Raw genomic sequence first — 22,667 nt, 5'->3', positions numbered from 1 at the left:
CTAGGTTATTTATTTTGGAAGAAAGTGTTGCTAGATCAGACAAGCCTTCAGCAGCAGCTGAAGTAATACAGTAGCTGGAAATTCGCTTGAAAGCTAACAGAAATTGTCATGCTGTCTATATTGTATTTTTGATGATTTTTTTTGTCTGGGGGAAGAAGTTTCCTTTCCTACAGGGAAATTTCCCTTTCCTCCCTGCTGTACAGCCAGGAGCTGCCTGTTGTCTGTTTTTGCTAAATGAGCAACTATTGATTGCTGAGCAGAGAGAGTTATGAAAAGTTGGGCAGATATCATGAACATGAAAACCTCTCCACAGGGCAGCAAATGAGAAATAGCAGTGAGAAGGAAGCCTTGCAGCTATTGTGATAAAGAACCTGCACTGAAGCAGCATGTGGACATTGGGGTGGGACAGCACCTCTTCAATTTATAGCACTCTGGTTTATTTACATCTTTGCAGTGTCCTCGTGTGATGGTAGGGTGATCTAAGATACTGTTATCTCCTCCTCTTCTTCCTCCCCTTCATCATCCTCCTCCTCTGAGTCTGAGAAGTCTGAGGGCTTGCTGGGGCTGCTGGAATGGGATGGAGAAGGAGACATCTGGGAGTCCAGTCTGTCCCTCAGGTGCAGATGTTCTGGGGACGGGTGGTAGGTCAGGGGGTGCTGGGGGCTGGCCGGGCACACAGGGGGAACCTCCTCCTCCTCCTCCTCCTCCTCCTCTCCCGAGCACTTCTTGCCCACATCACTGAGGTCTGGGTGAGGGTTGAACTTGGTGGGGAGGGTCTGTTCTCTGCAGCCACCCGAGGACAGGAGCTCTCTTTCTTTGGAGTTCCTCCATTTCATCCTCCTGTTCTGGAACCAGATCTTCACCTAGGGGGCAAAGCAGCAAGGAAGTGAAACGGTTCAGCGAAACGGGCACCAGAAAAGGTGGTTTTGGCTGCATCCTTAAAACCCTGCACAAAGCTAACAGGAACCACAGAATCTGATCTTTGGAGGAGCCTGGGAGAGAGCTCAGGAGCAATCAGGCTGGTCCTGTTCCCCAGCTGGGAATGGTGACATTTTTGGCTCTGTTGACTGCCTGCATGGTGTGGTCAACAGAGTGCTTTGGCTGTTCTCCCTGTTCCCATCCCCTTCTCCCATCTCCCTGCTCCCATCCCCTTCTCCCATCTCCCTGCTCCCATCTCCTTCTTCCCTGCTTCTCTCAAGCTGCCCCAGCCAGTGGGGGCTCCCCACACACCCTCTGCCCTCCCATCCCCAGCCCTCCCTCTCACCTGCGAGTCCTTGAGGCCCAGCTTGGCCGCCAGCTTCTTCCTGTCGGGTTTGCTGATGTACTTCTGCTTCTGGAACATCTTCTCGAGCGCCTTGCGCTGCACGTCCGAGAAGACGGCGCGGCGCAGCATCCCCCGGCGGGGCTTGCCGCGGGCGGCCAGCGGCCACGAGAAGGTGCCGGGGATGGGCACCACGGCGGAGGCGGCTGCGGGACGGACACACGGACACACTGAGCCGGGGGGACAGGCCCTCGCCATCCCTGCCCGCCCTCATCGACCTGGGGCCGTGGAAAGGAGCTTTGGGTTTAACCGAGAGTCCCATTTCAGGCAGCGGTGGCCGGGGTTAGGTCTGTCAGCTCCCATGGAGAACACGGGGCAGTGGTGGCCAGGGTTAGGTCTGTCAGCTCCCATGGGGAACACGGGGCAGTGGTGGCCAGGGTTAGGTCTGTCAGCTCCCATGGAGGACACGGGGCAGTGGTGGCCGGGGTTAGGTCTGTCAGCTCCCATGGAGAACACGGGGCAGTGGTGGCCAGGGTTAGGTCTGTCAGCTCCCATGGAGAACACGGGGCAGTGGTGGCCAGGGTTAGATCTGTCAGCTCCCATGGAGGACACGGGGCAGTGGTGGCCGGGGTTAGATCTGTCAGCTCCCATGGAGGACACGGGGCAGTGGTGGCCAGGGTTAGATCTGTCAGCTCCCATGGAGGACACGGGGCAGTGGTGGCCGGGGTTAGGTCTGTCAGCTCCCATGGAGGACACGGGCAGCGGTGGCCGGTTTTGTTGGGAGATTCAAAGCTCCCCCGGCCTGAAAAGGCAAAGTGAGGCGTACCAGCTAAGACAGAGGTATAATAAAAAAGCTCTCCCTCCCACTCAGAAGCATTCGATTTTTTTTTTTTCAGCTGCTTTTATCATTTCAGATGCTTTATTATGCTGGAGATGAAAATGAGGACTTTTCTGATTCCGAACAAAACCGCTCCTCTTCAGATGCAGTTTTGATCAATCGGTATTCATCTTTTTATAATAATCTCTTCTCTCTCCCTCCCCCGTGCTCCAAAGTTGGAGAATTCAATTCGAAGACATGAAAAGTTGCAGCTAATTAGCACACTGCCTGGTTCCCAATGGCATTAGTATGATAAAAAAGGGCAGAGTTTCGCCTTAAAAAAAAAAGGAGGGGGGAACCTCCCCAAGAGAGACAGAGATGCTAATGAAGCGTGAATGGTAATTGTGTAGTAATGAACTAACAGAAAAAGACTGAGGACAAGCAGCTAACGCCATATATTATTGGAACAAAAGAGATTTACACTTTCAAACTAAACACAACGGCATGCCAGGCTCCTCGGGAGAATACTGATGGCACAATCGTCTCTTTCCCCAAATCATTTTCATTAAATGGACATGAAAAGCTATTTATAAAGCTCAAGTTGTTTTTGTTAGGCTATTCACATGCTGGAGAAAGGAAGCAAATTCCATTATCCAAAGGATGAATAGAAGAGCTTGGGTTATTTTTTTTTTTTTTTGCTCTCTCCCTTTCCCTGTTTTCTTTTTAAATTCATTGCTTGTTTGTGTAATTAGATTAAAATTTAAAAAATTAAAATTAAAAAAATTGTTCTCTCAGCATCACAATATTTCGGTGGTGTAGCAACCACAGCTCCGTGGCCTTGCTTTCTCTCCTTTCCCCGTGTTGTTGGACGGGGTAACCGGGAAGGCGGAGGAGGTGATGGAGCAGAGGGTGAGGAGGTGATGGAGCAGAGGGTGATGGAGCAGAAGGTGATGGAGCAGAGGGTGATGGAGCAGAGGGTGATGGAGCAGAGGGTGATGGAGCAGAAGGTGATGGAGCAGAGGGTGATGGAGCAGAGGGTGATGGAGCAGAGGCAGAGGTGATGGACCAGACTGTGATGGAGCACAGGGTGATGGAGCACAGGGTGAGGATGAGGTGGAGGAGCAGAGGTGGAGGAGGTGATGGAGCAGAGTATGATGGAGCAGAGGGTGGTGGAGCAGAGGGCGATGGAGCAGAGGGTGGTGGAGCAGAGGGCGATGGAGCAGAGGTCGATGGAGCAGAGGGTGGTGGAGCAGAGGGTGGTGGAGCAGAGGGCGATGGAGCAGAGAGCGATGGAGCAGAGGGCGATGGAGCAGAGAGCGATGGAGCAGAGTGACGGAGCAGAGGGTCATGGAGCAGAGGGTGATGGAGCAGAGAGTGACGGAGCAGAGGGTGAGGCAGTCACAGAGCCCCGCTGGAGCCGCCCGGAACGCGGAGAGGTTTGGGGGACGCCGAGAGGCTCCGTCCCTCTTCCTTCCGTTCCCTTCCCTCCTTCCCTCTCCCCTCCCTCCCTGCGCGGAGCTGACCGCAACTCGTGGTGCTGAAACCTCCCCGGGCCGGGCGGGATGGAGAGGGAGAGGAGGAAGGAGGGAGGGAAGGAGGGAGCGGGACCCGCCTCGCCCCGGGACCGTGACAATCCCGGCTAATTTGCGGAGCAGCGGGGGGAGCGGGCAGGGAATGTCAGGCAGTCACTGCCTGTGCTAAATCGGGCAGCAAATTGGCGCGACTGATGCTTGAATGTTGTACTCCGTCCAACCTCTGAACTGCGGCATAACCCCGCGGGGGGAGCGCGGGCGCGGGCAGAAAGCAGCGCGCTGTGCCCGCACACAGCGGCATTGCCAACACCCACCTGGGAAATAGGAGGACCTCAGGAAGGGCTGGAAGGATCCTTCAAAGTACGGGAACGAGAAAGTCTTTGGCGGGACGCTCTGAAGCAACGCAGGGGAGGTTTCTAGTAAACAAATAAAGTCAAATTAATCGGAAGGTTTGGATTCGACCGACGGCGAGGCTGGCTTCTGTCGCTCGGTCTGGAGACCAACGCTGGGTACTTTTAGAAAAAAATAAAGGAATCAGACCGAACCTGGAAGGGCCGAGGGAAAGAGGCACTTTTGCTGGTTTTGCCAGCAAAGCGGCACCACACAAAGTGAGGACAGGCTCAGCCAGAAGACACGGCCGGGCTCTGAGACCCCTCGGCGCTGGGAGCCCTGGGCTCTGGGACCCCTCGGCTCTGGGAGCCCTGGGCTCTGGGAGCCCTCCCTCCGCCTGCTCCTCCCGTTCGTCCCGGCCCCGGCAGCGCTGCCCTCGCCCTGGAAAGCCGAGCGCTGATGCCGGAGGGCTCTGCGAGCCCAGCGCCGATGCCGGAGGGCTGTGCAGCTCGGCACCGGCTCCCGCCCCGCTCTCCTAACGCGGTGCCCGCGCTCCCCCCGTCCCGGTGTGGTGTCCCCAGCCCCCGGTGACACCCGGGCTGTCCCCGCTTACCGGCTCGGGGCGCGGAGGACAGGATGGCGTTGACTCCGAACTTGAGGAAGGTGGAGTCGCCGCTGGAAGCCTGCGGCGAGCAGCCCCTCCTGGGGCCGGCGGTGGGGCCGGGCAGCTCCGGGGTCCCCGCGTCCGTCCGGGCCGCCGAGCCCGGCGGGGACACGCCGGCCGCGGGGGCACTCCTGGGCAGGTAGCCGGCCGGCCTGCTGATCCGGATCAGATCTTCCACCAGGAAGCTGGAATGGCTGGAGAAGGCCGACTGCAGCGCCTGGGGCACGGTGAGGGTGGGCGTGGGCCGGAGGAGGCTGGGGTACACGGCCGGGGGGGCGATCAGGCCGGGGAACATCATCGCGGGCGCCGCGCCGGGGCCGCTCCCCGCCTCGCTCGTTCGTTCGCTTTTGTTTTCTGCCCTGCAAACCTGGGTCGGTAAAGATCCGGCCAGCGAGCCCGGCGGAGTTCTCTGCGCCCCTTCCTCATGGACCGTGCGTTTTATAGTGGTCAGCCCCGCTGAGGCTCTTTCAAAAGTGACAGCCCCAACAATGGGGTTCAACAAAGTTCTCCACTTGAGCTTCATTCAGGGCGAGCTCCCGGCTTCTCCATTGGTCCGGGGCCGCAATTTATGATTGGATTAGACTTCATAAGCAACCGGGGCACAATGGCCCCGCCACAAAGAAAGTGTAGTCATCAATTTTGCATATTGACCGCCTCTTTGGAATACAGCGTCCCAAAGGCTCCCAGCAGGGTTTTGTTCAGAGGCAACACACACAGGCTAATTAAATGCCTATTTAAAAGTTTCAAATGACATCTTGCCTCGTAGAAAGGGAATTATTTAAAGAAAGTACTAAATTTATTTGCCGCTCCCCTGCTGAGTTTAGGAAATAAATCAATAAATATTCATAGAAACTTATCTGCGGACTCTCAGAAAAGCACGGGTTTTGTGGATTTGAAAATACAAATTACAAAACGTGGAACTAAGCTCTGTTGAGGGAGAAATACTTTTGGAGAGTGTGTCCCACCGTAGTTTGAACATATTCTGCTCCTGCTATTGGTGTGAGGCAGAATTAGTGCGTGTAGATGGGCTTGGTTTTCTATCCGCACATCAAAAGTCCAGAATAAGGCGTATTTGCGGGGTCCTCCTCTCCTTTCAAGATCCGAGCCTCGTAAAAGTCTGGTGTACTTGTGCTCGGGCGAGAGGTTTGCCCAGACCGAAATACGAGCCCTGGTGAGGTCGGCGAGAGCTGTGCTCCCACAAAATCTGGGCATTGCACACAGCAGAGACCCGGGCACCCCGGGGTTCGCAGCCTGCTGCTCCTCTGCAGCTTCTCTGCGTTCAGAAGAGCGGCAATCGCCACCCTCCAGCTGTGAAAATGAGGACAGCTTTGGAGCATTCGTATCCTTTTGGCCGAGCTGTCCGAGCTGCTCTGGGCTGCGTCGGTGCCGATGGCTCGAAGCCAAATTCGCCTGAAATCGCTTTTGGTCCGCGCGGGTGTGCGGGATTTCGGAAGGTGTGCTGCTCGCAAGGAAAGTGTCTGTGGGACAGAGCCCGGAGTGCCCTGACTTTGGTGCGAGGGACGAATGGCATCGCCTAAGGGGAAAGTAGTAAAAAGGGGGTTTTCTGGCAGAGAGGTTTTGTTTGTGGTGGAAATAGGCGCGAGTGTAGTTAGTTTCCTTCGGAGGTGCTTGATGAAAGCGACTATTGAGAGCGGTTTTACCTGATTTCTCTGTTAAAGACTATAACAGATGTGTTAAATGTCCTATGTTTTAAAAGCACCCTATTCAGCCCTTTGGTGTGTCTGAACCTTTGCAAGCAGAAGTGTGCAGCTCAACCATGCAGCCTTTATCCTATTAACCATGAACTAACTGTCACCTTCAGCTGTTTTCCCTTTTTACTTTTTAACACAAAGCTTTCTCAAAAATCTTATTAACCAGCTTTATTTCTCCCGATGGTTTTTGTCCGGACGTTTTGTGTCGATTATCTCCATGTCGATGCTTTAACCATTCAATAAAAGTGCATCTGCGATTTATATCACATTAGGGAAGAAAGAAAGTCTGTTAAACCTCTCCCTTGATTCAAATCAAAAAGTTATTTATTGGGGAGGACGGAATCAGCCCTGGAAACCCTTGTGATCCCGACAAGCCTTCGCGAGGCTGTTCGGCCCCCAGCGGACGGGCACCTGCAGACCCGAAAGCATCACTTTGAAACCAAGCCTGGCTGGAGGGTTTGGCTCGCTGGCCTTGGCGCTGAGCAGGTACAGAGACGGGGGAAGGGAGGCGTGGGCAGAGCGCAGGGGGCTCGCACAGGGGCGGCAGCTGCCCCCGGCCCCGCTCCGCCCGCCCCGAACCCGGCCGGGCTCCGGGATTGACTCAAACCCCGTTCCTGAGCAGCGCTGATCTCGGGTGTTACCCAGCACGGCAGCGAATGCAAGAAGCAAACGGCAGTGAAATAATGGCCGGGCACCCCCCAGCTCCCGGTGCCATCTCTGCCCCTCTCGCAGCCGCCCCAGTCGAGCTCCGCCCGGGCTGTTCCGAGAACACTCCGGTTTTTACAGTCATTACTGGTTTCTTTCGAGATGATTTACTCCTTTCTTCACATATACATCGGGGGCATTTTGTCTCCCTATAGACCAACTGCTGCTGATTTCTCTGGCTCTAAAAAAGAGGGGCTGACATTTTCTGGAAGGTTGGGTCAAGCGCATGCTGGGGCACGCGTGGGCCCGGTTCCTTGTGATGCGTCTGAGCACACTCGTAAAGAATTCCTTAAGCACCACGGCAAAAGGGACTAGACATCTATTGAAAGGGAAGATAGACCATAAGAAACCAAGAAACCAGACGAAAGGACCTTATTTTAAGAGATCTCCTTTGGAAGTTTCTTTTCAAAGGCAGTGATCATTTAAGAGAAAGGGAATTCTAATGTCTCAGGATAAAACCTGTGACTAATGCCGTTTGACCTATGCTCGGGCAGTTTTGTGTTTCCTGCCATTCATTTTAATGTCGTTATCTTCAAATTTATTTCTTAAAAGTCACTCACTTTCTTTGTCACCGTAAAAAAAAAAAAAAAAAAAAAAAAAAAAAAAAAAAAAAAAAAAAAAAAAAACCCAAAAAAAAGAAATAGGAAAAGAGCCCAAACTCGAAACTGCCGGCGGGTGGGGCAGGGAGGGGGAGGTAAGGCTGAAGCTGCGTGTGTCCCGGTCCGAGGCCGGTAATCCGCATGAAATCGGGAGAGCCAGCACTTCAAATCCGGACACCAAAGGGCTGGGCAGGGCCGGGCCGGGCCCCCCCGGCGGCCGGGGCCGCGCTCGGAGCCCCGCGGCTCTCCCGCATCCCCCGACGTCTCAATCACCGCCACGGCGCGGCCCCACGCGGGACGGGACAGCCCTGTGCCTGTCCGTGTGTCTGCCCCTGTCCCATCCCTGCCCCTGCCCCTGTCCCATCCTCTGTCCCTGTCCTTGTCCCTGTCCTATCCCTGTCCCTGCCCAAATCCCTGTCCCATCCCTGTTCCTGTCCCTGTCCCGCTTCCCACAGCCAGCCAGGAGCCGACATTCCCGCTGCTCCCTCCCCAAGCCGGAGCCGACATTCCCGCTGCTCCCTCCCCAGTCTGGGAGCCGACATTCCCGCTGCTCCCTCCCCAATCTGGGAGCCGACATTCCCGCTGCTCCCTCCCCAGGCCGGACCCAATCCACCCGGGCCCGGCCGAGCCCCACCGCGCAGCCCCGGGGCTGCCGCTCCTTCCTCCTTCCCTCCCTCCCGAAAGCTGCGGTGCAAACATGGGTTCCGCCTCTAAGGTTGTTTTCTTACTCCTTCCCCCACCCCCCCACACTCCCTTTTCATTTATTTTTCTTTTTTCCTCCTTTTTTCTCTCTTTTTTTTTCCGCCGGAGAGGGGGAGGGATGCTCCTTCCCGCTGTGTCCCAGTCCCCTGACGATGCTCATGGACCACGCCGGCAGCTTGAATGGAGGCTGCGGGGGCGAGGCTGTATTAAGACACCTAAGTCTTCACCTTTAGAATTCAAGCACAAGGAACAGTAACTGTTGGTTCGTTCAAAGCTCTTCTAGATCCCCCCTTTTCTTGAAAATCCTTCTATTGTGCCAATCAAGCAGATGGTTTGCAGGAAATATAGCTTGGCCCCAGTGACCGAAACTAATTTTAACTAGCTTTCCAAGCCTGGCACGTTTGTTTTGCTCTTACAAAATAGCTAAAAAAACAGCTGGCAAGGGTGAATTAAACCCATTAAAGACACATTTATAAGAAATTATATTCACATAGGTTGCTTGAAACCCCCCTAAGAGGGGAGAGATGGGCGTATTGAAATGAAAATGTCCCCGAGCACACTACCCTCCTTAACATCGCCTGAGAGTCTCAAAACATTTTACTAAATAGATTAACTTGACTATTGTTTTGCATCACATTTATCAGCTTCATTAAGTGAATAGCTGAACAAATATATTACGCATGCATGAAAAGCTCTTTTGGGGGCTGCCTTATTGTGTCCTCAGCCCTGACAGGTGGTTAACTGTGTTTCCCTCTGCTCTCCCCCTCTCTCTCTCCGCGCAAAGAAAGAGGGATCTCGGGCAGAGCGCGCAGCCCAGACTTGGCAAAGGGACCTCGAGGGGAGAGTCACTTTCTTTAGCCTCGCCATTCATGCTGGCCAGCCCGGAGTGCACACGGCCTGAAACGCAACCAGATGATCTGATCGTGTCACAAGTAATTAACTTTAGTTTAGTCCCTGGGTCTTGCTCGTGCTTTGCTAACTCCTTCCAAGCCTGTTTAATTTGCATCCTTTCTTCCAAATTTGATTATTTTTGTCCATTGCGTCCTTTTATCCTTTCCCCAACCTCCACCTTTGTTTTAAAAAAATAATCTGGGGCTGAACAATCCCTCTTCTTTCTTCTCCACTGATCTGTCTAATAAACAACCACACAACTTCCTTAAAAACAACTCCTTTCACCAGCTAAGATTGGCACATTTTGGAGAGCTAGGATTTGCAAAATACAACATGATGGTTTATTTGCTGCCTCAATTTCACGATTTCTTGGCCCAGTAGAACCTTTCTGGGAATTGGACAGAGGCAGTTTGGATTTCAGATGTTGGTGGGCAGGGTCCTGCTTGTTTTGGTTGTGGTTTCTGCCCCAAGGATTTCCAAATTAGACTGTACAGATGAAATGTGGAGGAGGATGACAGACACAAAACTTGCCCATTTATTTTCTCAAAAATGTGTTTCTCTCATGTTGCTCAAGTAGGTCAGAAGAATTAAAAATCCTTTTGTCTTTCAAATAATTTCTTAAGAGACTTCTGCCTCTTCCCTGCAAACTGAACTGTGATCCTTTGCCTATGGCAGTGGCAAATTTCTCTGCTGACTGATGTGCTGAAATCTCTTTGCAGTGGGCACCTTTAAGTATTGTGACTTGAAACTTTTCCTCTGAGACCCAGCTCTGTTCCACACCCTCCAGGTTATGACAGGAAGGACAACTGTCTTTGGAGGACAGGACTCCCAGCACAATCCAGCAGGAGAATGAGCATGTCCAGGGGTGGATTTCACAAAATCTGAGAGTTTGCTGTCACCTTGAACTGAGGGTCCTGGAGCCAACACACTCCCTTGCTGTCTGCCACAAGAATGGATTTAAAGGCTGCTCTCTACCCCTTTGCCTGATGGAACACCACACACCACCTCCGTCTCTCAGAGAAAGAACGGAATCACTATTTGACTACCTAGAGGATAAAACCAGGACCTTCTCTTGATTGTACACCTTTTCTTAAAAGGTCATTAACCTTCAACCCCTTGTATTCTTGCATGCCAGCCAGCTGATGCTTCACCTCCTTTGGGCTGGGAGACTCAGAAGAGAGATGCTGGTGAGAGCCCAGGTGCCTGTGAGCACTTTGCCCAATGGAAAGCCCTCCCCAAGCCATGTGCTGGTAGCCAGAGGGATGATGATAGCCTGGGAGGCTCAATTTGCTCCTTCTAGGTGAAAATAGCTTCAGACGTCATGATTTAGTGGGGAAAACAGCTGTTGTGGGGTTTTGGGGTGAGTGTTTTTCTCTCTGAGTCCTATGTGAAGGTGCTGAAAGGTCCTTTAACAGGGATTGACCTGTGATTCATTTGGTGGGACCCAAAGCTGTGTGATAAGGAAGGAAAGGAAACTCAAACACTGTGTAACAATTCTTTAGTAAACACAAGTGCAAAACTTCCTTTTTGGGTGTCCTGGTTTAGGGGGACATCGGGATACTTTAAAGTTCTCACAACTGAAATGGGGGAATAGCTTAAAAAAAAAAGTGATTCCCAAGGTTTTTGAACATCATATTCCCTGGGCATTCAGTGTTTTCTTCTTGTAAGTATTGTGTTTGTGACCTTGTCCCTTAAGGCAATTGGTTTGCAGTTAAATGGTTCAGTCACAGACCAAGCCCTGAGCAGAACCATGTCCACGTCTGCAAGGTGCTGCATCCGTAGATGATGAGTAACTGTGGGGACCTCTTTAACAAAGACAGAGTGCCTGGTTTCCAGAAATGCCAAGCTGCTCTTGTAGATGTTGGTGTGGAGTGTTTGATCTCTGCAGCTCTGACAGAAGAATGACAAACCACCCCTCGCGTTTCACCTTCACAGAACCACAGAGAAATGAGTTAGCAAGCCCTGGTCCATGTGATCCATGTGCTCTGCTCCCAGTTCCTTGTGTAAAATGGGAAGTGAGATGAATGAAAATTGCTGTATTTCTGTTATCCCATGGGGATGCTTTTACCAAGTGAGCTGCTTCAGGTACAGAAAACCAAGGAGCAATAATACCCAAGCAATTAACAGCTTCATAGCTTTAGGCATCATGGACATCTCTTCAGGATTCTTAAGGGTAGCAGTCTAAATTCAGGATGACTGGATTATATAGATATATGGATATATCGATATATGGATATATAGATATATGGATATATGGATATATTGATATATAGGTATATAGATATATGGATATATAAATATATAGGTATATCGATATATGGATATATAGATACATGGATATATGGATATATAGATATATAGGTATATAGATATATGGATATATAGATATATAGATATATAGATATATGGATATATAAATATATAGGTATATAGATATATAGATATATGGATATATAGATATATGAATATATGGATAAACGGATATATATCTATATGGATATATAGATATATAGGTATATAGATATACGGATATATAGATATATGGATATCTATCTATATAGATATATGGATATATAGATATATAGATATATGGATATACGGATATATAGATATACAGATATATAGATATATAGATATATAGATATATAGATATATAGATATATAGATATATAGATATATAGATATATAGATATATAGATATATAGATATATAGATAGCAGAGGCAGGAGATTTTCCACTGGATCTCCACTTGTGAGAAAGAGTTGTTCTCTTCAGCAAACATATGGCTCATGCTAGAGACTAGAGCAGGACCACCTTTCTGCTGGGCTTTGCTTTGCAGGCAGTGCAGCTCCCCAATGTTCAGAGATGCAGGGCTCTTCCATTTCATCATCCAGAAGAGCCGATGAGGTCCTGCACCTTGAGAATCTTTCCTGAAATAGCCAAGGCCTCTCTCCTGGGAGCTTTCCCAATCTGCAGAAAGCACATCCCCTCTCAAAGATTCGTGTTTCTTTCTGACAAACAGAAGAAAAACGCCCTACCTGTGTTCCAGCAGCCCTGAGATTGGACAGACACACACTGAAGTGTGTTGCTCACTTGTGCCTTCAGCTCTCTGAAAGCAAACAGAAACTCTGGGACTAAGGAGAGTGTGAGCATGCAAAGAGAGTTGTAGAAAACCTTTTCCCCATGCCTTTGGCCTGAGAATGTTGCTTGCTCTGTCAGGGCTGAAGTCAGGGGCAAAACTCACGGTAATTTCAATGTGGTGGGGTTAAGCCCTAGGAGAATTTGAATGTACTTGTCTCCTTTCAGGACTCTGTCAGGAGTGGTTTGGTACTGCAGGGGGAAATACCAAAGACAACTGAAGTTTAGAATGAGACAACCAGGATATTTGAAGAGGATCTTCATAAGATGAAACAGCTTTTCCCAGGTTTCTCATCATATCTGTAGCAATGAGAATTACTTTACAAAACCCAATGTTTTAGTGGTTGCATTCGCATTTTTGGCTCTCATCATGTCATGATTTTTATCTTTTATTTTCTCTGTTTTAACTGGTCCATTAAAAATGTAAGAGGGTGGAGAACATAAAATTACATGTCTCTAGTAAGATCTTTAGGGGCATCAGCTGGGATTTAGCAGATTTAAAGTTTGCCTTGATGAAATCTGGTAAGGTTGTATTGTCCTGGCACAGGACGGGGCTCTTTTTGAGGCCCCATACTCCAGCTGCGACTTGCCAGACCCAGAAAGCTCAGGAGAGAGGAAATAATTGTAGCTTTAAGCTACAATTGCAGCCTCCTGATTCATGAATGTACTGAGATAAGGGGAACTTCTCTGGTGTCTTAGGTCTTAAATTGAAACTTAGTCCCTCACCTATCAACATTTATCTAACTTTCCCTAATGGCACTATACAAAAGTTAATATCCTCTTTTTTTGGTGAATGTCTCCTGCCCTTACAGACAAATAAATAAATAAATACATAAATAAATAAATCAGCAGGAGGGAATGTGTAGAGACAGGACTACACTGCTGACTGTGATCAGACCCTCTCTCTCAGGAGAGTTCAAGCAATGAGGCTGGACTTCTGTGCCAGGACAATTCATGTCTGAGCCTTTTCCCTGCTTCTGCACTTAAAGCAGGAGCAGGAGCAGGCTGGACAGCATGGAAAATTTTCCATCCATTGATGTATATACAGTAACTATCTCCAGATCTGTGAGAGCAAAAACAGAGAAGGTCTTCTTGTTATCTTCTGCTATTCCCACAGAAACTGCTGGCCAAAGAAAAAAGCAGCTTTTTGGTCTCAGTTCTGGTAGTCCAGCCCTAATATTTAAAAGCCTGCTTTAGGAAGAATGCAGTAAAGATTTATGGGATTTATGGGGTGTACTGACCTTAGCAGGAAGCAGCAGTAACCAGAGGTGTCTCTTTGAAAAGCTTGGTGCACACCAGGACCTGCACCCGGCCCCACAGTGCCAAAGGGGACTGGAGTCAGACTGGACTGGCTGAGTTGGAAATTCACAACTGGCATATTTGCACTCTGGGCAGGTAAAACAGGGCTGTGGAACAGTCTCACCATTTCCAAGAAAAATAGATAAGCTTTGTATGAAAGGTTTAGGGAGAACCTTATTTTCCATTTAGCATCATATCCAGGAGTGTGGAGGCCTCTGCTCTGAAGGAACAGGAGGGATGATGCGCTCTCTGACCTACTGCAACTCTTCTGCATCCCACTTTTAGTGTGCCCAGGACATCAGCACATTCACACTTGCTCTTTACCTTGGGAAACTGACTCCAGTCCACAAGTAGATTGTGTGGCCACACGGAAAAAATCCACAGAGACAGACAAGTCACACCATCCTCCTGGGCTGGGGAGATTTGGCCCTGCTGACAGGGATCTGGGATGTCCCTCAGTGCTGGGGCCATGTGGCCCAAGAGGCTTTTCCTCCTTCTCTTCCCAAGTTCACCATGAAGAGTGTTTTTAAGGTAAAAACCCTCATCTCCAACTTTCTTAGCTGTGTTTTAAATAATGTTTTCATGAGGAGCTGCTCTTAAACCATAGGGTTTGTTTTATGACATGTTTTCAAATCAAGCTGCATTTAAGCAAGAAAGGCAAGTAATTACATACAGCTTTTTAAAAATGTGCATTTTGTTTTCTTTTCCTCTTCATTTAAATTCCAGAGTGCACAGGACTCCTGTTTTTAAGTAGATTTTAACCATGACTAGAGAAGCTTAGTTATCAGTTATGCACTATAAACAATATGCAGAGGGGGGATGTTTTGATCAGAGCTATTCAGTCCCTGCTTGCTAATCTAATTACAAAGTGTAGGTTTCTGACACAGAGCTGCTTGCACAGAAAAGGCTTTTCTCACACCTGGTGGATTGTTTAGCCAAGCTTTTTAAATGCTTACAGTTTTAAAGTGGCGGGGAGGGAAGCCTTTTTAAAAAACAAGTTCCTGTGCAAGGCAATAGAAAGAATTTAGTGGTTGTCAACATGAGTTTAGTATAAGGGTGCTGTCTAAAATGTGGGTTCACTTTACATTGACCTTTGGACATAGTAGCCCCAAACATTGTTTTAATTTTGTTTTTTTTTCAGGGTTAAGGAGAGTATGAAAGATAACAGATGTCAGTTATTAAATTGTGCGCATGCCTGTTATAAATATCTGTGTATGGCTGGGCACGATGCTCCCATATATTTTTTTTGGATGTTTATTGTTCATGCCTCAAGTGCTCAGCAGCTCTGAAAGGGCAGCTTTGAATCCCAGCCCCAGCAAAACAGTATTTTTGTGTTGTTTAGTGCCCTGGTTCCTACAAACAAAATAAAGTACCTTGTTGAATAAGGGCCATTGAGCAGGAGTGATGGGTTAAGAGTGGGGGTCCGGGTGGCAGCGTGGGTGCTTGTTTACCAGGGAGGAGTTGTCAGTTGTTGGCTGTGCTCTGAAAGGAGGGACGCTGCGGGCTGATGGCTGGGGGAGCATTGATGGGAGGTAACGGGGTAATCGGATTGAAAGTGAGCCACGGTATTTATGTCAGTTCACATCTCGTCAAATGAATAATATGAGGGTGCTACCTAGCCCAGGCCTTGGCCTGGGGGCTGGCTTATAAAGAATCTAAGGCCTCATTTGATTCAAATATAAATTAATTCTCACTGGAGCGTTGGCTGATTAATCTATTTGCATAATAGTAGAAAAACTGCAGTGTGGTTACTTTTGCGGGGATTTGGACAAGAAAAGCCTTAAATTCATTTGAAAGAATATTGTGTGAGAAGTCAGGGAAGCAAAAGCACCTCTATAGGGCTCCTCAAGCCATTTTCCCCCCAGCCCTGATGTGCAAAACTGAAAGCTAAACTTGTTCACTGGGGAGTCTGACACCCTCCTGAAAAAAAAAAAACTGTATTCTGATGTCTGGCTGCACTTACATTTTTGTGTTTGATGTTGTTCTCATTGTAATTACAACAATGGCATCCTTTATCGTTTTTGATATTTGATAAAAATGAAGCCTAAACAAAATTGCAGCATGTGTAGGTGGAGTAAATGTTGGACTGCAGTGGAGCTCTGTGGAGAGATAAAGAACTAGGAGAGATAAGCGCCCTTGAAATGTAAGTGTGAAAGCCTGGTTATCCTGTGAGACATGGGAATGAACATCCCAGCCTGGTTATCCTGGGAGACATGGGAATGAAAATCCCAGCCTGGTTATCCTGTGAGACATGGGAATGGAAGATCCCAGCCTGGTTATCCTGTGAGACATGGGAATGAAAATCCCAGCCTGGTTATCCTGGGAGACATGGGAATGAAAATCCCAGCCTGGTTATCCTGTGAGACATGGGAATGGAAGATCCCAGCCTGGTTATCCTGGGAGACATGGGAATGAAAATCCCAGCCTGGTTATCCTGGGAGACATGGGAATGGAAGATCCCAGCCTGGTTATCCTGGGAGACATGGGAATGGAAGATCCCAGCCTGGTTATCCTGGGAGACATGGGAATGGAAGATCCCAGCCTGGTTATCCTGGGAGACATGGGAATGGAAGATCCCAGTCCTGCTGGCCACATGCACTCCCCAGAGCGCTGAGGGAGGAGTGGGTCTCACATCAGGGCTGGCACCAAGCACAGGCTCAAAGAGGAAAAAAAGGAAAAAAAGCTTTTTTTAAATTTGCTTCCCCTCCTACCAAGCCTCTCCATTCCACTTTTGGAGATGACACCTGAGGCACATCCCTACAGAGGACAATATATGGGGAGGTCACACAAATATTTTTCTATCACATCCCATCTTTTCCTTCATTTTCCTAAATACTGTGCATCTCCATTGCATGTATAAAATGCAGTGTAAGGTTTGGTTTTGATATTTTTTTTGCCTTTACTATCCTCACACTTATAGTGCTTGACTGGCAAAGAATGTTGTGTTTGCACACAGACACTGAGACTGGTTTTGAACTGTGTGACCTCTGAGGACAGAAGTGTGTAAAATTCACAGGACAACGTAGGGAGAAGCTTCAAAATTACTTGTGCTTACAGCTTAAAGGAAAGCTTTAGTTATGGATTTCTTGTTTCTCCCTAGCGCATTTGGTACTCAGCATGCAATTTCTGCAGTTTAGATATTAACTGATTTTATTTCCAGTAACTCCCATGGCATTAGAGGGGAGCAGCAGAAAAGAAAAGAGGTTTTTTCTTTGTGTGTGTCTGTCATGTCAAAATTGTCAAATAACAGTACATGTGACAATAATTAGGATGAAAAAATGAAATGTTGCAAGGGCAGTGCCCAGGTTGTTTCGTGTGCTTCCAATAAACCAGTCTGTCCAGGCTGCCCAGCTGAAGGTGATGCTCAGACAAAAGGATGAGCTTTGCCTGCAGCTTGCAGTGCTGGAATGTGGAATTACACTTCTGTTGGGGCCACATGAGTCTGTGGTTTCACTTGTGGCAGTTCTGCCACTCTTTGCCTTCTTTGTGAACCACTTTCCTTCATTAACTCACCTGGAAGTCCATCAGGGGAAAAAGAAAGCAATTTTTTTTCAAACAGGGGCTTATGACTGAATAAAAGGAATTAGTGCAGCTAAGAGCATATATTAATTTAATTTGATTGCTCTTTTCAGGCCAAATTAGTGTGTGAGAGAGATGCATGTCAGGGAATGACAAGAAGGACTACTCACCAAACTTGGAATGGAGCACATCTGACCCTCTTCAACCAGACTTATCAGTCAGAAAATTTGGTCCAGGCTAAGTTTGAAAGCCATGAGTTCTGCACACTTATTTCTCCTGTTTTTCTCATCCCTTATTAATATTTTCATGCCTTCCTATCTGAGAGCTGTCACAGAGAGAGGGGAGCTCGGGTGGGAGTATTAAACCCAGAGCAAAGGAACTTCTGGGCTGGAAAGCCATGAGTACAGCATGAAAACCCTGTGCTCTGCTCACAGCTGTCTTTGGTAAGGGCTTAGGTTGAGTAAGCAGACAGGTCAGCCATGAAACTGCAGAAAAAACATCAACAGACCTTCATGCCTCCTCCTGGAGCTTTTCCAGGCTAGGAACACCACTAGGAGCTGTTCCAGGCTTTCTCACCAGCCTCTGGCCACCCGGCCTCAGAGGTTTCACCTTGTTCACTGGCTGAACAAACCTGTGTCTGACATTCTGAGCACAGCCTGGTTAAAAGGAAACCACTGTGTGCCTGCTGGGTCAGCCAGACATGTGACACTGAGAGAAATGATCTTCCTCTCGGGCTGCAGGAAGCTGAAGGGCAGAAGTGAGTGACTGACAATGGGCTACGCCCGACAATATTTATGTGAGCTTTGTGTTCCCAGATACACTCGGATGGCAGTCAATTGTCAGTGACTATATCAATCTGCCAAGTGTGAATGGCTCTTGAAGAGCTTGAACCTTCTCAGGTTAAGGCATCTGTAAAGCCAATAGAGATCATGCATGATATGGATATGACCTCATTCTGAGGGCATATAAATTAAACCGGCCCTAGCAAGGGCTCTGGCTTCTCAGCAGTGCTCACGTGCAAACAGGAGACATTCTGCAAACAGGCAGATCCCCTGGCAATTCCCTGCCACATTGCTCAGTTTCTCTTTATCTATTGCTTTTATACTGTGCCCATCACTGTGAGCTTTAGAGTTTTCACTAAATTGTCTTTATTTGACAGAGAATCTCTCCTGGCAGGAGTGGAGTTTGTGCCACATCTGTGGCACAATCTTACCCAAAACATTTTGCATGCACAAAACAGCAAAGTGCCATTCACCACTTCAAGGATGTAGAAAGATGTACAAGGATGTACAGGAGAGTGGAAGGGTTGTTCTGATCACATCAGAGAGGAAGTTTTGGCAGTGATATTCAAATGGTGGCTAAATGGAAGTCCAAAGTCATGGCAACAGATTATTGACTTACTTACAGATCCAGTAAAGGATCTAAGTCAAAGGTACTTTCGATTCTCTACCTCCCCTCAGTACAATAGAACTCATCAAACTCAATTCTGAGAGAAGATCCACTTTTTTTTTGGAATCCAAGGGTTTGGCTTCAACAGCAAATAAAGTAGGAAGGAGATGGGATGGTGGATAAAAGGGGGGGGGACATTATTTTTAAAACTTTTTTTCTCAGTTTTTTTCATAAGTTTTATTGTGTAAAGGTCCATAGTGCTGCTGTAGAATGTGAACCTGATCAGTATAGTACAAATCTCAGGGGACAAAAGTTGTTAGCAGCCTATTAGGATCTTTAGAACTCTGATCTGCAAAAACATTCTCTGAAAAGAGGTGAGTCACTATCTGAAGCAGGGCAATACTAAATTAAAACACACCTAATCTTGTTTGGCCAGAGGTCTCTCTTCTAGCAGCAGTTCCACTCAGTGCTCCATGAATGGGAGGTGCTATTTGCAAACCTTTAGTACAAAAGCAAAAAGCCTAAGGACGTATTAATTAATCAAACATCATTTCCTTTTTCCTCCCCAAGTATGTTTTTACATCCTTCCAGTGCAGCCAGATAACACAATTTAGCTCCAAACAAACATAAAAAGAACAAACAGTGAAGAAAGACAAAAACCCTGCGACATTTTTTCTCCTTTTTCCACCTCTCACTAATTGCTTGGCTCGGGGATGGAAAGGACCCCAAGCCCGGGCTTTGCACAAAACTCATCCAAGAGTGAAGAGGGCAAGGCGAGCCCTGAGCCTCTCCAGCTGCCCTGGAGTGAATGGCTGGCTGGGGGCTGTGAATGCTCCCTGTCTGTGCCCATACAATGTAGGTGCTGCTGCTCGCCAGGAGGAAAAGCAGGAATCCCTGGGAGGGGGGAGAAGGAGTGCTGGGGTCCCTCCAGGACAGAAAAGCTCCTCGCCCCCGTGGGTGAGAGGGGCTGGGCACAGCCAGGGAGGCAGGGGGCACTGGGCAGGAATGCTCTGCTCTCAGTGAGGTGGGATGGAAAGTGTGTCTGTGGTAAAATGGCAGAAAAGCTCCCCAAAAGATGGAGTAGCACATCTGGAGATGCTCAGTGCTTGGTCTGGTTTTCATTTCAGGCCATTAATGTGCCTGCACATGGCTGAGTCATTGACGAAATCATTGCCTTTGCTGTTTTCCTTCATTCATAAAACTGAGTGCAAAATGAAGTTATTGCTGACTTTCCTGTAAGTGGGGTCTCCTGCAGGGAGAGGAAAGCAGCTGGAGATGGCTTGGATAACAACAAGGCTGCACTTTTCTGGTGTGATGTATTCACCTGAACGTGTGAGAGGGATCTCATCTCATCTGGGTGGAATAACAGGACTTATGGAATAACAGGACTTTTCTGTCTTCATCTTCCAGCATTAGAACATCTGATTTCTTTTTATTTAATTTTTTTTTGGCCAATGTTTGTTTTTCCCCACTCATCTTTGTATTTACCACACACCTTTGGGGAACAAGGGAAAGGAGCATGGAAGGCAAACTGGGTGAGCTCAGATGCCTGCACTTTTAACTCTGATCTTGTTCAGTTTGTATTTAGAGCCTCTGAAGGCCTTTTGCATGAGTTACTTTTGGTCTAAGCAGACCTTTACTCTTATGCCAGCACAAAGGGGTTAGGTGCAGTGCTTTCTGTGGCAAAAGCCCTCACTGAGGCTGAGCAAAATCTCAGCTTTTTCAGGAGCACGGCAGCACAAAAGATTTAAGGGGGGAAATTGTTAAAAGGGAAGCCCTTTTCTCTTTGGATTGAATGCAGTGGGGAGATTAAAACTTTCATTTGAGATTTTGCTGTATTCATAGTGGTGAGGCTATGAATAGGTCTAAGTCAGAGCCCACAGTGGTTGTGGTGTGCCCTTTTATTCTCTGGCACATCTTCAGACACAGGTTGTTTTGCACTTGAAAGAGGTGAAAGAGGGGAATGTGGGATTTTGACAGCTGATATTGGCCTCTGAGCTCTTGATGGGGATTTTCTAATTAACCCCAAGGGCCCATCAGGTGGTCAAAATGCAATGATTTCTTTTAGGAAGGGCAAAAAGTTGGAATTTTCTATTTTTTTTTTTAATTCAGACAAATATACTGGGGATGATTTTTAATGACATATGTACACTGAAACCACTTATGAGGAGAATTTTGGAAATTTTTAGGGCCTGAATACCCCTAAAGCTCAAAGTGTCAAGGCAAACTTTCCCCCTTGTGAAGATTTGTCATAATGATAAAGCTAATTTAAGCAAATGCCTTTTGATCCCGATTAGTTCCCACAAACCTTTGGCACTGAGACAATCTGAGGTGGCACACTCCCACCCTGTCACCTCCAGCCTGGGGGCCTGGGGGTGCTGAGTTCAAGGGAATCAGGATTCTCACTGGTGCAAGATGGAGGATTAAGATGCTAGGGGAAAAAAAATCTTGAGCTGTGATACCTGTGAGTCAGGAAAGGTCACAGAAAGGCATTTAGTATTGATTTTGTATGCTGCTAAAAAAATAGAACTATAGCTTCACAATACATGACTCTTTTCAGACATTTATATGGGATAGAGATATCTGTATATCTGTGTCTATATCTCTTAGGTCCAAGAATTAGTGTTCAAACTTGAGTGACTTGTTCAAGGTATTGATTATTATATTAATTACGTAACTATATAATTATATATTAATATTAATTATTAAATATCATTAATTATAATATAATTATATATTGCATATTATGTATTATATAGTATATAGTATATAATATATATCATATGCTATATACTATATACTATATTATATATTTTACATTTCATATTATATATTATATAATATATATTATATATTATATGTTATATGTTATATAAGATAATTATATAAAAATATATATTATATATATATTAATTGACTTTTTAATGTTCGGGGTAATTGGGAGTTGCAAAGGAATGGAGAGAAAGGCAGAAGGAACATGAAGGAGATGAAGAGGATCCTACTGAATGAATTAATGTAGAAGTAATTACAAATCTAGCTGTAAAAGGAGATGTCTTCCTCTGTTCCTCTGCTTGTCCTGCACATCTGAGCCAAGCTGCAATGCTTTCATCTTCCAGCCATGGCAAAACTCAAATGGGACATCTCTGCCCTCTCTGTTATCTCCCAAATAAAAATATTCCTTATCCACTTCCCACATCAGTCAAGTTCAAATTTTACATGATTTGAAGCTCATCTGAAAATAATGCCCTGGGCCAGCCTTGGGTTTGTGCTGGACAGGAACACAGATGCACTCAGGGGAGGAGTGAGATAAAAAAGGCAAATATACACAAATATCAAGCTTAATTAGTAGAGGGTGAGTAAGTTAGGTGAAGAAAAAAATAGTGACAATGCTGGTAGTAAAGGTGGTAGTTGCACTTAGGGAATAATCAGAAAATTTAAGGATTTCAGAACCAGACCAAATGTTTCAAAACAAAACTTAAAACCAGGCAAAATTTCCTTTCAATCACATTCAGCCACAATATGGTACAGGTCCAAAAATGTTGGGGGGTTTTCTTCTTTTTCTGGAATTGAGTGAGTGCACAGAGCCAAAAGCCGCAGAGGCTGGTCTGTTTCTTGCCTCATGCCTGGAGACACATAGAGGTGTATGTTAACTTCCAGAAAGTAAAGAGATGCTCTGTGCTCTGCTTCTGTGGAACCATAGTTACTTTAGCATAGTGTGTGAAATTTCAATGCACAAGCCTGCCACACAGGCTGAGAACAATCTCACTGGGCAATAAAGACCCAGGCAAATTTTAGGGATAGTAGGGATAGTACTTGGCAATTAAAATACGTGCTAAATAACGATGAAATCTAAAAAATGAACTCAGAGTGAGCACTTTGAGAAGTCCAATTCCTCTACTTCTGTCAGAAAGAGGTAGCTCCCCAGTGAAGATTTTTGCATGCTTGGATGACATCTGCCTGATCATCATTGAGAATACGAATGAATAGACCTGACTTGGTTCAGGAGCTTTCTGCTCTACTTAGGCCAGGATTATTTTAAGAAATCTGATAAGATACAGCCATTTATCCATCTTTACTGAAATAAAATGTTTCACTACTATTTCTCCTTG

General features: G+C 47.1%; 1 protein-coding gene across 1 annotated transcript; it reads right to left on the bottom strand.

Annotated features, from left to right (window-relative positions):
- Positions 1–479: 479 nt before the first annotated feature.
- On the bottom strand, positions 480–4,902 carry DBX1 (developing brain homeobox 1). The gene is made up of 4 exons (XM_058807823.1): positions 4,554–4,902; positions 3,925–4,026; positions 1,265–1,467; positions 480–863 (listed from the first exon to the last, which is right to left on the bottom strand). The coding sequence occupies exons 1-4, from the start codon at positions 4,900–4,902 to the stop codon at positions 480–482; spliced, it is 1,038 nt and encodes a 345-aa protein (XP_058663806.1).
- Between the last annotated feature and the right edge of the window lie 17,765 nt (positions 4,903–22,667).

This window comes from Ammospiza caudacuta, chromosome 6, assembly GCF_027887145.1.
Source record: "Ammospiza caudacuta isolate bAmmCau1 chromosome 6, bAmmCau1.pri, whole genome shotgun sequence".
NCBI lineage: Eukaryota > Metazoa > Chordata > Aves > Passeriformes > Passerellidae > Ammospiza > Ammospiza caudacuta.
The sequence above is the reverse complement of the archived record's forward strand: the minus strand, read 5'-3'. Positions and strand labels throughout refer to the sequence as shown.